At 37.5% G+C, this 18861-nt stretch overlaps 1 protein-coding gene across 3 annotated transcripts; it reads right to left on the bottom strand.

The window, feature by feature from the left end:
* Window positions 1-399: 399 nt before the first annotated feature.
* Window positions 400-16639, bottom strand: LOC147400323 (Peptidyl-tRNA hydrolase family protein). Of its 3 annotated transcripts, none has more exons than XM_086445973.1 (9): window positions 16466-16639; window positions 16275-16359; window positions 16099-16166; window positions 6103-6153; window positions 5916-5989; window positions 3197-3255; window positions 3030-3106; window positions 1516-1643; window positions 400-868 (listed from the first exon to the last, which is right to left on the bottom strand). In XM_086445973.1, the coding sequence occupies exons 1-9, from the start codon at window positions 16526-16528 to the stop codon at window positions 862-864; spliced, it is 612 nt and encodes a 203-aa protein (XP_086302099.1). In that variant the 5' UTR covers window positions 16529-16639; the 3' UTR covers window positions 400-861. The 3 variants fall into 3 exon arrangements, with proteins under 3 accessions (XP_086302099.1, XP_086302097.1, XP_086302098.1); XM_086445971.1 differs by having other exon boundaries at window positions 16471-16638; XM_086445972.1 differs by lacking the exon at window positions 400-868 and having other exon boundaries at window positions 1512-1643; window positions 16471-16639.
* Window positions 16640-18861: the final 2222 nt, after the last annotated feature.

Here is an 18861-nt window from a genome sequence, read left to right as displayed (position 1 = left end):
ATCATCCTCGCAAACAATCAGCCCAATCTGAAACTTCTAACCCCATCAAAAGTGGTTTACAAATTAACAATAAATAAAAAAACGATGGTCCACAATTCTAAACCACTTGTTATGGGGTTAGAAGTTTCAGATTGGACTATTTGTTCTTAAAAGTTTTAAGCTATATAGTTCCGTGTTGACTCTTGAACATTTGTTGTCGAATGAGACCCACATATATATATATATATATATATAGAGAGAGAGAGAGAGAGAGAGAGAGAAATGGGGTTTGGGAACCCTTCAGCCATGGTTGCAATCAAATACATCCTAAGTTAAAATTTTAGATATAAGCTGTTTAACCCTGGTGCGGCTTTCATCCATAATTAGGCATTCAATACAAAGGCAAAGGCTAGAAAATCATCAATCATGCCAATTTTTTATGCCAAGACATAAGGCAAATATATTTAATAAGATCCTTTGCAGTTTTGCTACTATAGATGCAAACAAATTTAAAAAGAGCGTTAAGGATGACTGAAACACACAATCGAAGATAGCAGCAAAAGCACCTAAATAGAGATGGGGGACAAGAAGATTAAAATAAATTAGAAGTGAGAACGGGATTATGATAATCACCTAGAATTAATGAAAGAAGGCTAAATACAACCACCGAGCATACTTCTTGATTCCTAAAGGATCATCAAGACGTTACCATCATGTCTTCGTCAAGGTTCCAAATTCCAACTCACTAACCCAGACCTCTGTTTCCATCTCTCTTTTTATGAAATTCATATTCATCACCGTACATTTCATAACTCAATTCTTCAGCTTGTAACCAAGCATGCCATGGGGCATCGGATGGAAAGAAATAACTGGGCAGAGGATTTAATAACTGAAATGAACAGTTTTCAAACAAAGAATTACTATTTCTATTTCTTGGGAAAAAAAAAAGATGGTAATGGTGATGATTATGGATTATTAGTACAAAGAGTACAACTAGCCTTAGTAAGATTTTAAATCTTACCAGGGTCATTGAGCTCACCTTGTGGCACCCAAAAAAAAAGATCCAATGCCACAGGGATGTAGAGGACAAAAATTCTATGAACTTTGAAAAAATAACTTATTTTTCACCATTGAATTTTAATTTGAAGTTTGGCAGTTCAGTAGCCGTTCATTTTTAAAACCACAGATCAAGCCCAAAAAAATTTGGTTTTTTTTTTTAGGAAAAAAAAAAATTGGATCTGTGTTTTTCCGTGAAATCTAAAGGATTGGGGTGCTGGATTGCCAATGCAATAATCCACTTGAGCTCAAGAACCCTTAGTAAGAGTTGATATCTTACTAAGGAAAGTGTTTTTCTAGGAAAAATACGTGAAAAATGCTTTTTTTTTTTAATTCTTTGGTCATTGGTGGAAGCGGTAAATTATTATTTAAGAGCAAAATTCCTGGATCAGCTATGTATAATGATCAAAAACACTACAGGAGATAATCATGACGCATTAACCTGTACAGCATTGTGATTCTCGAAAAACTGATACTCACACTTGTGATGACTGCAGTCTAATATGCTTGTATTTCTGCTGTGTGTTGAAGCATCTAGCACTCTCTGTCAAGCCTTGGGACACGAGAAGCTTCAATGCTCCAACTCCTTCTTGCAAAGCAGCATCAATCTTCTCAAAGAAAAACTCAATTATTATAATGAAAAAAAATACAGCTTCAACAACTTAGTCTAGAGACTGCTTATAATCAAAGAAAAGAAATCAGTTAAATAAGAGCAAGAGCTAACTTAGTAGGTATTGGGTCCCAAGTGTCGAACTTGATAGACTCCCATATCTTGGGGTGTCAGGGAACGGCAAGATAGTCACTATTATTCTATTTTATAATATAAATATTACATGGATTCCATATCCATGTCACGTTGTCTATGATACAAATACTTGAGGAGTATTGAAGTCTAGGTAAAATAGGGAAAGAGAAAATTCACTTTGAACTACTGATAAGAAGTTGTAGAAGACATTGAACAACTATTACTGGGAAAGACCATATATGTGAGTCGTCAATCCCCATATTAGATGGTCAGGGTTCCAATGGATCCCACACATCCCTGTGACCAAACCAAGCTATATAATGTTTTTGTTACATATATAATCAAGGTTGAATCCATGGTTCAAAGTTTTGTATTTTTCGAAATGTTCCGTTTGAGCCTTCCAGTTGAAGCCGAGATTGAACAAAACAGTGATCCTGAAGTAATGAATGTTTCAGATAGGCTAGGCATGTTTCGGTTCAGACACTCAGTTTTTCTCCCAACTAAAACTTTGCCTCGAGACAAGATTTTAAACCTTATGTTCAAACAACTAAATTGCGGGATTCATGACCATTTGGGACCAAAGTTGCTTGATGTTTCCCTTCAGATTGGCACAGTGTCAAGTATCAATGCAATTCCATGAAATATCATCATCATCAAAGCCTCATCCCAAAACCTTGGGGTTATGCCATGAAATATAGAGAAATATTTCTACTTCCAAGAATACTAAGCACCCACACCCACCCACCCACCCACACACACACACACAATTGGGGGTAAGACGAGGGAGCTCAGCAACAAGGGTAGCGGTGGTGGTATTAGTTGTGGCAGAAACAACAGCAGTGGTGTTGGAAAGATGGTGGTGGTGGTAAAAACAATGGCTGCATCAATGTTGAGGCTGATGATGATGATGGCAGTGGTGGCAATGATGGTGGTGTGGGGATGAAGAAAGAAATGGAGAGACCATGATATAGGGGGAAGGGGAAAAAAGTACAGGAGAACAAGAAAATCTGACCTCATTAAACACAAGTTTTTTTGTTTTAAATGAGAAATTATTCATCTATGAAAAAAAAAATTCATTTTGGGTTACCAAACTTCTTTACAAGGACTAATAAACGTTATTGGGCTTGTAAACAATTATTGACCCCAAAATCACTACTTTAAATGTTACCAAACACCGGAAATTTCCATCAAGCCATGTGAAAGATGTAAATTCAGCTGTGTTTAATAGGAATAGTTAGCATGAACTTACCCTTTCACGAGCCATTGCACTGAACTTCTGAAGCAAAAAAGCCTTCGGATCCATTTGACCAGGAGGCCTTCCTATACCTTAAACAGGAGAATGCATTGGAATGAATTTTTATGCAGCAAAAAGCTTATAGAAGCTTAAAACAAAGACATTTTGAACCTTAAACCAACCAATTCTTAGACGAGCAAACTCTCTGTTCCCACGAAAATGATAAATCACGCTCTTCAGCCTGGCAATAATAAGAACCATGTAATTAAGCCAGCAAGCAGTTTCCCAATTACAAGTACAGAATGAAATGAGCATCAAGTAAAGAAAGATCGTACTCTTCAGTCTGGTCAATAATGAGCTGTTAACTAAAGCAGTTACCCAAATACAAAACAAGCATCACCAAGTAAAACTATAGAAAGATACCTAGATCTCTTCATCATATCCAATTGAGGTGCAGCTCATGTAAATTAACAAACATTGAAACAATCTTTGTGGAAATAGGTTAACCACCCATTCAAAGTCTTGTAATTATAATAATCAAATATTCAACATATATATAGGGTAGCATTCGGTAGACAACATTCTAGACAAAGTTTTGTCTTAAATGGCAAAAAAATTTCGGAAAGGGCTGAATTTTTTTGTGAGGATGACCTCTACGGTGAATAGATCATCCTTACAAAATATCAGCCCATTCTGAAACTTCTAACCCCATGAAAAGTGGCTACAAACTAATAGTAAAAAATTGACGGTATCCACAATTCTTCAACTTATAAACTAGGGTTAGAAAGTTCATAATGGGCTGATTATTTTTTTTTTTTTTTTTTTTTTTTGTGAGGATGATTTCCTCACCATAGAGATCATCTTCACAAAAAATCAGGCCATTCCGAAACTTTTAGCCCATATAGGACAAAACGCTTTGTCTAGAATTTTGTCTCTTGAACCCAAACCATATAATATAATTCAACAACTAGTCAAAACCAGTGTGAACAGTGACATTTCTGATAGAGTCATGGGCTATATGAAGGTGATCTAATGACTTCCCATCACAAACAGACAAACAACATCCTTTTTTTTGATAGGTATAGGGTTAGTGGTTAGCAAATGAAGTTGGGTTCAAGGGGATTTGAACCAGGACATGGGAACAACACTCCACATGTCTTACCACTTAGCTAAGTTGGCACTTCAAGATGCCTCATCTTCTGAGATCAGATTTTTTAGCGGTTTATTATGATGCTTTGTGGTAATGTTAATTTGCAGTCAATCTCTCCAAAAGTTACGTCTTTGGGGTTGGGAAGTGTTTGATTTAGAGATCCTGACAGGTGTGACACAGGATGCCCTTCATCATCTTATTTGGGCCTTCCATTGGGAGATGCGCACAAGGAAAAGTTGATTTGGGAACCAGTCCTTTAGTGACAAATGCTAGGATCATGGAGAACTAGGCTTTTATCCAAAGGTGGTAAAGCTACCCTCATAACAAGCACCTTCAATCACTCCTTTGTCCTTTTATCTCTATTTTCTACCGCCAAGTTCGCGAAGGAAGAACTTCATAAGTTATTATGAGATCTTTTGCGGCACAAGGATATCCATTTGATGGAAAGGGTCTTGGTGTGTTTCCCAAAGAAGGGTGGTGGGTAGGGCTTCCAAATTTTAAAAGCTACGAATATTGCTTTACTTGGCAAGTGTGTCTCATGATTTGGGATTGAAATTAACGGTATTTGGAAGAAATGTATCCAACCAAGATTCAAGAACAAAAGTTTTGGGTGGGAGTGGTGAAATAGATCTCCTTTCAGTTTTGGAATGTGGGGAGGCACCCAAAATTTCCTAGAGGATTTCCAAAAAGGGGTGGCCTTCAAAGTAGGTAAATAAAATAGGAGCTGCTTTTAGGAAGGCTGCTTGTATGGTGATTCTAATCTTCATCTTCAGCTTACAGACTCTACCCTAACTCTATCAATAAAAATAGGCAGATGCATGACCTCTTGGTTGTTTCATTGGCAAAATATCCTGGGATTTTCAAGTTAAAAGAACTTTAATTATTGGGAGGTGAATTCTTTAGCTAGCTTGATTAAATGCATGGCCAGCATCCCAATCACTCCCTTTATGTGATACTAGCGTCTGGACCAAGAGTCATGACAGGATCTTTCAATGATACCTTTTAACGGTTAATCTTCAATTTGAGACATCCAAGTTTCTTGACATTCTTGACATCAGTAATATGGGTTCCAATATCCCTTCCAAGTGATATATATATATATATATATATATATATATATATATATATATGCATGGTAGGCCACACTGGATATTGGAGTATAAACCACCCAATCTCTCATATAGACTCATCAGAGTCGAGGTTTCTCTCCTTTGCATAAATAGCGACAAAATTATTAGACACTTCTCCTTCATTGAAATTTTGCATATTCTATGTGGTGTCATTCCTTCAATCTCCTCAATATCAATTGGGTACTCTTCCTTCGTCAGTAGAATCATTAGTATATGTATTTCATGGTTGGAATATCACGGGTTTTAACTCGAAGAAAATAATTATTTGGAGAGTGACCCAATTTGTGGTTTGTTGGAACATGGAAGGAAATGAACATGAGAAACTCTGAAGGGAAGGAGTCTGATATGCATGAAGCAATCCCAAGTATCAAGGCTCTATCTTGTTTTGGTCTACACTTTTCAATGAATTTCATTGTATTCTCTTTGAGATTTTATCTTTTAGATGGGAGATAGCAAGTCAAGTCCAGAGATATTTCCCATTTTTTCCTTTCATTTTTCTCATTATTTGTTTGTTTTGCCCATGTAGGCAGGTCACCTCAAACTCCTTTGCAGCTCTTTTCTCTTGCTTATAATAAATTAAATAGCTACAATAAATAAATAAATAAAAACAACTATCAATACCCATTATGGCCTCCATGTCCTCCTTCGTGGTGTAGACGAAGCACCCCACACGGCAAGTTCATGTCATCAAAAAACTACAATCACAGAACGAACAACAAAAAACATGAAACTTATAAACAAGATTTTGAGAATTAGATAAAAAATTTAACATCAATGACCCAGTAAAATGCGTAAGGGGGAGGAGTACCAGAACCACACGATTGAGCGGTAGCTTATAATATGCTGCAAGAGGTCCAGTCTGCATTCATTGCAACCCAAATATGAAAAATTACACATCGCATCACAATCTGAAATCACTAAATAGTCATACAAAGCCACTATATTGTCACGCAAAGATTTAATTTCTGACACAATAACTCTATCCTTAATCTCGGGTTGAAAAATCTTACTACATCAATGATAGCCACGAGAAGCCACACATTGAAAATTTGTATCTACTTTCATATGCATTTCAACAAGAAGCCCACAAGGAGTGGCTTGGCAAAAATAAATAACGAGGAGTCATCTCATCCAAGCAAGGGTACTCCTTGAGATAATATTGGTCCATGATCCTTGACCAAGATTGTGGACTAATAGGACTTTGTATTCTATAAGGATGATGATTTCACCAAAGTAATAATTTCAAACTTTCTTTTTCACCGAAACATATAAATGATATAAAGTAAGAACTTAGGGAACAACTTATATTTTTAAATAAATTGAAATTTATAATTAACCAGTTGAGATTCTCATAGGAGAATCACAATTATCCAGGCACACAACAATGTCGTCGTAAGCAGCAATATACATTTTCTAAGTATTTAACAGCAATCAACCAGTACATCAAATTTGAAGTTCTATGTTGCTTCATCAAACTTTGAAGTTCTTCGGATGATTTCTTGCATGGAAATTCTCTGTTTCTATGACCTCTCCCTAGCTTCTTCAAACAGCTAGGGCAAGGAAGGAGTTGCCTTAAGAGGGGATAGCATTCCATCTTGGATGCAACAATAAAGATGATTATCAATATTGGTTTCCAAGTCGACATGATCATCAACGTCGATTTCAAAATCTTTGAAGTGAAAGAGTTGAAAAAGAATCGCGGACCAATATTCGTAGAAGAGTGAAGTAAGAGATGGGTGAGAACCTTATTCCTTTTGGTTGAAGAGTTGCACTGGTTGGCCAACGTTCTCCAATGGTTTGGTCTTTGTTCCAAAGAGCAAAGAAATTTGGAGAAAATCAATGGTGGATGGCCACATTATCCCAGTGAAGGGAGGCATAAACAAGGGTGGAAGAAATGTTCCAATTGTTAAATATTCGAAGGGAGGAAAGGACCTTTGATTCTCTCAGAAGGGGGAGAGGAGAAAGTATTGGAAGGAGATGGCTCAAGCATTGGACCTTGTGGGCTGAGTAAGGAGGAAGCACTCAATTTGACTCAACTTACGACCAAAACTGTGAATTCCAAGAAACTTATGGGAAGGAGTTGAAGGAAAAAACCATAAACCCATTGAAGGTTTCACTAATCCGGAATCCATCACAGTTCTGTCTGAAAATTTTGGAAGTTGGAAGTGGGCAATCTTACGTATGAATGTGGCAACGAATATTATATTGCACGATGTGCAAGAAACTGTATTGACATCCAACAGCTCATATTGATTGGTACCAATGGAAAGAGGAAGAAGGATTTTCTTTGCAATAAATCGACTAGACATTGAATCCTTTTGTTCCTTGAAAAGTATAAAGATTTTGGGGGTAACTTGTGAAGGACCGTACCATGTTTAACAGATTGGAGCTCGCGTATGTATCATTTGAAGGGTCCAAACGAGAGATCATTGACTTGATCTTTGAAGACCATGAACTTAGAGAAATGTTAACAAGACCCTGGATTCAAAATGAACCTACGCATTTACACAAGTCATACATTCTTACTTTATCAATTATTTTCGCAAATCTTCTTCTTGATGACGCCTCATCGAAATTGGAGGCTCAACATTCCATAAAATTGCAAACAATACAGAATAATGATCCATAAATGTAATGATTCCATGATCTGATCATTAATTTGCAAACTAAAAGGAATCAGGTTATCCCTAAACATAATCGATACCGTGATCCAATCGTTAATTCACACACAATAATGATTCGGTCATTGTCCATAAACATAATTGAATCCGTGGTCCAGTCATTTATTCAGAAACTATATAGAATTGGGCATTATCCGTAAACATAATTGATTATGTATTGCAGTCATTAATTCGATAGCCATACGGAGTTGGGGCGTTATTGTGAACATAACAGATTAGGTGATCTGATAGTGAGTTAGCCGCAAACTAGAAGGATTGAACTTAACCAGTTCCTTGACAAGTCGTAAACTCACAAAAAGAAGGAAAATCAATCATTATCCAAAAATATAATCGATTCCCTGATCCAAGTCCACCCACTGCAAGCACGCTTGTGGAAGGATGATTAATTCTCAACATGGGAACTTTTAATCCTGGGTCCAAGTAAACTCTGGAAGCCAGAAATGAGAAAATACGAGAACAAAAGTGAAAAACAAAATATGAGTACCAAACAATCTCGCTCAGGATAAGATAGCCCTTACATTAGAGAATATAAACATCATTTTGGGCCCAGTCTTTTATCTCTGTCATGAATTTTCTAGTGTTTCTCACTTTCAGCTTTAGCTATGTTTCAAAGCTGGCACATCAAAGCAAGATCTCATAGAAAGAAAAAACAACCTTTGGACCTTATCACTGTTTGTCAGATGCTAGGAAATATAGATGGAGCTTTTTGTCCATTCTCGAACATTTTTTTTTGTTGGTGTAAATATCTAAGGAGTCTTTTTTTGTTGTCACGCTTATGCTCATCCTAAGTGCCTTGTAGCTTTTTTGTTTCTCTTTCTTGCTTTTTTGTACAAGGTAGTCCTCCTTTTTTTTATTCTTAATAAAATTTATACCTATCAAAAACAAAAAGATGCCCTCCTACACCACTAGTCTGAAGTACACTCATAATCATGCCCTGAAGCAAAACTCGCAAGGCCAGGAGAAAAAAGAAAGTAACTTCAACTATTGATCATTAGGACCCCTAATCAATGCAGGAGGCAACAAATATATTTCGGCTCACTTGCACTGAGGAAAGAGGGGGTGCTGGGGGCTTATGATCAATTACAATGAAGATATAAAAAGCTTGCCCACCGTTATTAACTGCCAAAAAACAATATTGGAGTCATCAACTGTGAAAGATGCGCCAAGGACTCTTCCCACTTTAATAGCACTTAATATGACAAGGCACGACAAATCTCACATCAAAGGTTCAGAAAGGATCCTAAATTTCTAAGTAGTAAAGCACATAGGCCACCACATACCAAAGTCCTGAAGGCCCATATCATGGGAATGAAGGCCACAAAAACATTTGAACTAAAAATGTCAGACTCTCAAATGATAGCAACATTCAAATAGGATAGCTTTGCAGCAAAAACAATAGTCACAATGAAAGGTGAGATTTGACACAAATGACATGGAGAGCCAATTTATATAAAAACAGAAGTATCGGGATGACTCATCCTAAGAAGTAGCATGCAAATCAATAGAGAATTTATAATGAATCCTCGACAGTTATACAGGGAGATAAGTCAACCAAAATACAGTGCATAAGTACATAGTTGTAGTGTCCAAGAAGGGAATTTCAATTGATAAGCCATGACGACACAAGCATGAATATAACTCAATCGCCGGCTCCAAGCATCTCTTCTTCTCAAAGCAGTTAATGTGAGAGTGCCTGAATTATCTCCATTAAAGGCATGCATCTCATGCAAAGAGGGGTTAGAATAAATCGGTAATGTCGAGCTAAGAATAAATATCTAGTATATTCCTGTCACGTCATACAACTTCATCCTCTCAACGGCTCAATTCACGAGGTAAGTGATCCCAAGAACTTCAGCACATGTCAATGAGCCCTATCATCCACCTTATTGAAAACATATAAAAGAGCCAGATTCAACTATTCTATCTTGGTAAGCAAGTGTGTGTCCACGGATTCCTTTTCTATCTTGGTGAACGGTATATTTAGTAAGTTTTTTTAAAAGCTCTAGAGGGTTAAGACAAGGCGATCCGCTCCCCTTTTCTATTCAATATCGTGGTCAAAGCTTTGGGTAGGATGTTCATCAAAGCCACTTCAGTGGTGTGCTATTGCAAGCTTAGGAGGGTCTGAGAATAGGTCAAAAGTTTCTCATCTCCAATTTTGATACGACACCCCAGTTTTTCTAGATGTTGTGCCTAATCAAGTGTGCTTTCTTCGAGGTCTTTTGTGTTGGTTTGAGACTGTGTGAGGTCTTCCCATTAATTTGAGAAAGAGCAAGATTTATGTAGTGGGAGAAATTCCTGATATTGAGGCTTGGGTCAATTTTCTGGGGTGTCAAGTGAGTCTCTTGCCCGGTTTGTACTTGGGTCTTCCGCTGGGAGTGGTGTATAGAACCTCTTCAGTGTGGGATATCATAATTGAGAGGGTTAGGTATACAAGTGGCTCGTGAAAAGCCAAGTATTTCTCGAAGGGTGGGAAGTTGACTTTGATCAGGAGTACTCTGGCCAACATTCTAACACACTTTCTCTTCTTGTTCTCTATGCCTAAAAAGGTTGAAAGGCAACTTGAAAAGTTTGTGAGAGATTTTTTATGGAACGACAGATCAGGGAATCGCAGATTTCATCTCATGAATTGTTGTTGGGTGGTCTTGGTATTAGAAGACTTAGGTCCGTGAATTTGTTCGGGAAATGGGTATAGCATTTTGGTATCAAGAAAGAGGAGCTTTGGAGAAAAATTGTTGCTACAGAATTTGAGGAGGACTCTTTAGGTTGGGATGGCAAGCCGAGCAGGATTCCCTTTGATTGCGGTGTTTAAAAAGCTATTTCAAGTATGCTTAGGTTTCTAGATGAGCATATTCGCTGCAAGGTAGGAAGAGGAAACCGTATTCGTTTCTGAGAGGATTGTTGGTGTAGTGAGTCCCCTTTATCGGTTTTGTTTCCAAGTTTGTATGCTTATCCATAAGGAAAATAATGCTTGTCTCTGCATTTTTTATTCCAAATAAGAAGGGTGAGTCTTGGAACCTTGGCCTTAGAAGAAGGTTGAACAATTGGGAAGTTAATAATGCAATCTCTACTCCATAGGTCCTTTGTTGGATAGGGAGGACCACCAAATTTGGAAAGGAAGTAGTGACAGTTACTTTTTTGTTACGTCATGTTATTATTTGCTTGAAGGCAATCAAGAGGTTCGTTTTCCTTCCCCGGTCTTTTGGTTTTCTAAGGTGCCTAAAAAAGTGTCTTTTCTCATGTGGTTAGCTACTCTCAATATATTTCCCACGGTTAACTTTCTTTAACGTAAAGGTCTTGTGTTGGTTGATTTTTGTTGTATGTGTAAAATAAGTGGGGAGTTGGTAGGGCATACTCTCTTCCATTGCAATGTGGTTTTCGGAGTTTGGTCCCATTTCTTGTCTTTGTTTAAGGTTTCATGGCGCCATCCTTATTCGTTTGTGTCTTTTGTTTGGGTGTAAGGCTCCTTCCTTTACTCTTCTTTTTTTATTGATAAGATTGAAAAAAATGATACAAAAAAGGAGTGTCGAGATGACCCTCCCAAAAGAGAAACAACCACAAGAACACTAAAAGAACAAAAACTACAAGGGTGGTACAATATTACAAACAAAATCCAATCAAGTCAAAAAATCATCCCTTTAAACTCCTTGAATATTTTGCACCAAAAGAAAAGAAGTCCAAAAATTGATTTAATCATCTTTTCTGTTGACTTCGAGTTTCCTTGGAAAGTTCTAGCATTTCGTTCAAGCCAAATACCCCAAAGGATCACGAATGGCGTTAAACTCCAAATTAACTTCTTAGCATGGTGAATATCCAACCCCATCTGAAATCATTCCTCAAAAATACCTCTAATGGTGCCCGAGGCACAACAATCCACCCCAAACATAAAGTAAACACAATCCCAAACCTTACTTGCAATCTCACAATGAACTTAAAAGGTGATTGGCAGATTCCATGTTAGATAAACACATGCAACATCTGTTTGGTCTGCAAAAACCTCTTTTCCTAAGACAGTCTTGTATTTGAATTCTTTTCCAAACCACTGTCCAAACAAAAAAAGACGACTTTGGAGGGTACCCTTGGGCCCCAAACCGCAATATAAGGGAAGGACAACTCTCCTGTACAAGTGAGATCTTTGTAGAAATCATTGACCAAGAATAAGCCTTTTTTATTGGGAGCCCATAATCTTCCATCGTCCGCTTGATCATCTACTAACACGCCCTCTAACAGACCTATCAACTCAGACACCTCCATCATCTCCCGGTCATTCAACAACCTTCTGAGACTCAAATCCCATCCTATAGATCCATTTTCCAACACTCTAAAGTTTGCAACCGGATGTAACCGTAGTCTCCATAACCATTTTCCAAGCAAGGCGCAATTGAGCCTTCCGATCTTCTTGAATCCAAGACCTCCCCATTTCTTAACTGAACAAATGTTTCTCTAACTAACCAAATGAAGCTTGTTTTTCCCTACTCTGTCATGCCATAAGAAGTCTCTAAACAGCTTGTTTAGCCTTAGCTCCACGCTTTTAAGAATTATGAACAAGGAAAGATAGTATACCGGGATTCTAGATAACACACTTTTAATCAAAGTTAGTTTGCCACCTTTCGATAAGTAGCTCCATTGCCACCCACATAACCTCCTAGAGACTTTTTCTATCACGGGCTCCCATAAACTCTTGTTCTTGTAAGGGGCTCCCAAGGGTAAGCCTAGATAAGAGAAAGGAAGAACACCTGCATAACACCCTAATGTCGCAGCCAAGAGATCCACTTCTAAAACTTGACCCATGGAATACACTTTGCTTTTTCTAAGGTTTACACCTAAACCTGTGTCCGCCTCAAAGCAACAAAGAATACCTCCTAAGAACCTCACCTACTCGACCTCAGCATCCAGGAAAATCAACGTGTCATCCGCAAACTGCAATTGGGTTACACTTAGGCCCTCTCTACTCAGTTGAAAGCCCTTAAGATCACCATTCTCCATGACTTTCCCCGCCATTCTACCCAAAGCCTTTACCACCACCAGGAACAAAAAGGAGGGTGGAGGATCTCCTTGCCGTAGACCCCTAGAACTTCTAAAGAAGCCTTCTGAAGAACCGTTCACCAAGACCAAAAAAGTCAAGGAAGAAATGCACCTCATCACCTAGTGAATCCACTTGTAACCAAACCCCATTCTACCCAATAAATATCTAAGGCAACTCCAACTGATGTGTTCATAAGCTTTCTCCAAATCTATCTTGCAAACTAACCCCAGGATTCCCAATTTTAACCTCGAATCTAGGCATTCGTTCGCTATGAGGACTCCATCCAAGATTTGTCTCCCACTCACAAAGGCCCCTTGACTTATACCAATGATCCCAAGTAATACCTCTTTTATCCTCATTGCGAGCACCAAGCTGATTGGTCTCAAATCCTCAATGTCATCTACCTCCACTTTCTTAGGAATAAGAGTCACAAACGTGCAGTTCAACCCTGTATTTAACACCCAATTCTTAAAAAGATCTGTTACGATAGCCATCGGACCTTAATAATGCCCCAACACTTCTTGAAGAAACCCAAAGTGAATCTATCTGGCCCAGGAGCTATATCTGAACAAAAGCTAGAAATAGATTCCCAAACTTCCTCGAAGGGTCTCTTTAACCACAATCTTTGTGCTTCAGATATACTGTCGAAGTGCAATCCATCCAATTTTGGTCTGACATCATGCGTTTCAGAATATAAGTTTGCATAAAAATCGGCCACCTCTTTCCTAACCTCCACTTCGCCTTCCACCTACCATCCCCCAAGCCTAATTTTTGAAATATTGTTAGACCTCCTATTAGCATTAGCCATGTGATGGAAAAACTTGGTATTGTCGTCCCCTTCCTTAAGCCATCGATTCCTCAATTTTTGTCTCCAACACACCTCTTCCACATTCACCTTGTTGTTGTACTCCTGAATATCTCCCTTCCTAGCTCTACTCCCCGGAGAAAGCAAGCCCATTTCCTCTCTAGTGTCTAGCTCTTCCAACTCCCTCAAGAGTTCCTTTTTCTTCATTTCTACTCTCCCAAACACCTCTTTGTTCCATTCCTTGATTTTGTCTTTGATGAATTTAAGCTTCAACCGAAACACTAGCCCCGACCTTCCTAAGAAATTCGAACATGAACACCAATTCTCGATAAGTTCCTCAAAGTTTTCTTGCAAAAGCCACATGTTTTCATATCTAAATGGAGACAGCCGCCTAACAACTGTGCCCACCTGAAAAAGAATTAGGCAATGATCCGACGCTGGATTAGGAACTGTAACTTGAGAAAAATCTACAAAGTGATCGTCCTAATTAGAAGATACCAAAAACCTGTCGAGTTTGCTCAAGATTTAGATCCCTTAGTTATTAGACCACGAGAATTACCTCTCATTTAAAGGTAAACCCACCAACTTGTTACTATGAACAAAATCATCAAACTTCTTCATTTTCAACATCATCCTTGAACCCCCTAACTTTTCGAACGAAAATCGGATAACATTAAAATCACCCCCAATGAGTGGCAAGCTCCAGTAAACATTGACATCATTCAATTCTTCCCAGAACTGTTCAAAATCCCTATCCTTCGATGGCCCATAAACTCCTGTGAAAACCCACTGGAAATTGCTATCAGATAACCTACATAAAATGAAAACCAAAAACGCACCCAACGGTGAATCCTCTACCACCAACCTCCTACTATCCCACAGCAAGATTATACTCCATGCTATACCAATAGCTGGAACAAAACACCAACCCACATACTTGCTGCCCCATAAATCCAAAATCACCCTCTGATTTACAAACTCCAATTTCAACTCTTGAAGAGCCACAATCTGCAGTTTCGAATTACTAAAATGGATTTGATCACTACCCTTTTCCTTGGATCATTCAAACCCCTGATGTTCCACGATAATAATTTAAACAACATTAAAAACTGATGTTTTGCTCCCCTTACCCTTGCCTAAGATCCTCTTGCCAGATGCATGTCCATTTTTCCTCCCCAGAACCTCCAAATCCTCGATGATAGACCATTTCTTGCTTCTAATAACTTCTGAGTTTAGGGGTGGAAGCTAACACCCTTTGCAATTTGTTGGGATTTTTGGAAAGAGAGGAACTCATGCACATTTGATAGGAAGGAAAGTAATTTGCATGATCTAGTCTTCGATATCCTTGGTTTGTTGTTTTATTGGCATAAGCAATTTAAGGAGTTTAGGGGTTACTTTTTTTAGGACTTCTTGTTTAGCTGGGAAAATGTAATTAGGGAGTAATCACTTTGTTTCTTTTTCTTTGCTAGTTTACCTTTGCTTTTGTTTGCTTTGTATATTTCATTGAGGACTACTTGTCCTCGTTTCAAAAAAAAAATTACGTATCAAAAATAAAAAGTTGAGACATCAAAATAAAGATGACATCACCAACGTCGTGAACGATAACAATCGCAGTAACACTCACTCATTAAGCCATTACTGAACATACGAAACAGTTACAAATGACATAACCCATGATCATGAAGGATGGGACAATCAAGCCATGGGAAGGGCCTTCGTGGATCCATGTGTCCTAGTCAGCCCCATGATTGAAGGGCACATCAATGCATTCACAGCAGATGGAAATGGATAGCTTAAAAATCTATGGAATGAAGGCAAAGGTACGAAACATTTGGCTCTAAAACTCAATACTCTATCGAATTGGGCTCATTGGAGTGTGTTTTGCATGACCACCACCCCGGTAAGTGAAGCAATCAGGGAGCAAGAATGAAATACCTATATACAAGATCAAGGCATATAAATTTGAACCAAGTGTCTGTATTGAGCTTGTGACTCACGCAATGAAACTATGGTAGAGAGAGTAAAGGAATAAAGATTAAACCATAAAACAAAGATATAAAGCAATCAATTTGTTTTTTATGTCCGGAAGGTCAATTCTATGATAAGTGCATATAAAATCACCATGAAAACTTTTTGTGGAAGTGAAGTTTTCAATACCATCAAAATTTAAATAGACCATACATTTGTTACCAATACTTCATAAAAGTACAAACACCAAGATTTACATCTCAGACAATAATAGTGATCGATCATATATTCGGAAATACAAAACAAAAAATTGATTTGAGAACTTACAGATTCACCACTCAAATTCATATAAGTCTGTGGCTTTGCTAGAAAAATTGGAACATCACCAACTAAACCTAAACAACAAAAATCACTCATCCATGATTTTTTTTTCGAATATCAAGATTGAATTTTTAAACTAAAATTGAATTAAAGAAATATATATATATATATATCAAACGTGCCTTGTCCAAAGAGAGATTTGCAGTGAACAGTGTTCATAGAAATCCCTAGCGACTCAGCGAATGCATCGATCATATTGAACCCTACCTGTTTCAATCAAATATGCACAGAGATTGGATGATTAGGGTTTTAGTGGAGCAAAATTGGAGGAGGAGGAGAAGAAGGAGTAACGCAAGTGTAGAGGAGTGGATACGTTACGTTGTGCCTTGTTTCTTGGTATTTCTCTCCAGGGTTTCCCAAGCCCACGAAAAGCCATGGTTGGGGAGAAGAAGTCGAAAACAAACGTCTTGAAGCTCTGCTAAGCATCTCATCTCATCTCCTACAAACCCTCTCTCTCTCTCACTCTCTCTCACACTCTCAGACTCAGTTCGTCTTGAGCAGGGTTCTCAAACCCAGTTTCGTCTCGGTAAAACACAGAGTCAACTCTCAACTCGTTTTATAAGAGTCAACAGTCAACCACTCACTGTAATTTTTAGGGCAATTTACACTTTAACCTCCTGTGGTTTAACATAATTCCATTTTGACCCCCTAACATCTTGACAATTACACCTACCTCACCTCTCACATACGGACGGACAGTGTTAAAATTCAGATGTTATTTTACTGTTTTACCCATTTCTTTTCTTTTCTTTTTTAATAAAAATAAATCAATTTTAAAACTATAAAAATGTCTGGGTTCCACACTCATGCGTGACGCATTTTAATCACAGGGATATTTTTATGGGTTACACCCACTTTTTTGCTCGCTACACCCATTTAAACATTAAATATCAATAATGTGTAAGTATGTAAATATTATTTTAGAGTTTATTATGTTTTATTGCATACAACCTCCTAACACTCACCTAACGAACGCAACTTCTCCCTCCACTGATTCGAAGCATATCAAACCCTATTGAAATATCCATATCGAAAAATCCTATCAAAGTTCAGGCAAATCTACATAATCAACCGATTTTTCTTTAGAGACTCATCAAACGATGTGTTTTAATCCATTTATAAGAAACATTATTCATTAAAATCTGATTTTGTTTACCATTATTTGGTATAATTAAGCACTTTGATAGATGGAAGTGAGTTTTTATCATTTATTTTCATCAATTTTTTATTATTGAAATTATTTTTAATCATTTTGCAAATGAATCATGTTAAAAATCGATCTTATCTTTATCGTTTGCATAAAATAAATAAATAAATAAAATAAAATCAGAATTTCTAGTACATTCGGTAAGTCAGGACTAAACTCATCAGCACTATTTTGATAAGTACATATCGAATGCAATTTTTCACATGAAATCCCCATGTAAAGAACTGTTCGATATGTACCTACCGTATGATAGCATATTTTTCAGTATGTTCCTATCGAATTTATCATTATTAGGTCGATAGTTATTTACCTAACAATTCCTTGCCCACGATCCCATGTGAGTTCGGTATGTATTTACCGAAAATTATTAAAAAGTTCGATAGATTACTATTTGTTTTAAAATAAATTCGTGAATAAAACTAGCAGATAATTTGTTGTTGCATACACCCACAAGTATAATGGGTGAAAGCAGTAAGTAGGTGTCAATAGCTCGTGCCCATTTTTAGTTATATAAAAAATGAGTATAACTATCTTTACCAAAGAAAAATAATTTTTTTTAATTATTTGATTGACGGCAAGTAGGGCAAAGGAAGGTAAGTATAATTGTCAAAACATTACGGGTTCGACATAGAAATTATGCCAAATCACAGGGGGTAAAGAGATATTATATTTTCATCCCAAGTTTTACTAAGAACACCCCAATGCATACTACCAAACTATAGCATACATGTTGGGGTAGCTTAGTAAAAGTTGGTGTGACAATAGAATCTCTCTTTATAAAATACAAATATTTATATAATAAAAATATAAATCTTAAAATAATTATTTTATTTGAAGGAAAATAAAATAAAATGACACATAATCATCCTATTGGACTGAGTTTTTGAAATTCGGAGAGAGATTTCCAGAAGGATAGTTCATGTTGCACCCACAATTTAATTTGAATGCATCTTTTATAGGTTTTTTTTTATGGGTAAGCTATTCTTGATCCCCACAACCTCAAAGCCACCTTGCAATATGTCAAGCCAGCTGAGTGGGCTATGGGTCTAAGCCTTGCCTTTATAGGTTATAATATTTGATTAATGCACTCCCCCATTCACTTTCCAATATGGTCTATGGGTCTAAGCCCCACCTTCATAAGTTATAATACTTTTTTTGTTAATAGGAGTATACGAACTTACATTCGATTAGTGGGATCGAATGAGTTAGGGCTTGGACCAAGGCATCTGGCCTCGGGCACGTGCAACACCTGCACATCACACACACCAGGTAAGTGAGAGTACACCCTCGCAGGTGACCTCGAGGAGGCATTGCTCATACTAGGTATCGAACACACAACCTACGGACTCTCATCACTTATTGGATTTGAAATTGCCATTGAACCAACCCTCGAGGTTAGTTATAATACTTGATAAATGCATCTCCCCTATTAAGTGCATCTACTAACCAAACCTAGACCTTTACCCTTCTTCATGTTCTTCCCATCATCTTCATCTCATTTG

Source organism: Akebia trifoliata, chromosome 6 (genome assembly GCF_017979445.1).
Source record: "Akebia trifoliata isolate Shusen 1 chromosome 6, ASM1797944v1, whole genome shotgun sequence".
Lineage (NCBI taxonomy): Eukaryota > Viridiplantae > Streptophyta > Magnoliopsida > Ranunculales > Lardizabalaceae > Akebia > Akebia trifoliata.
Note: the sequence above shows the minus strand (reverse complement) of the source record. Positions and strands in the feature narration are given on the sequence as shown.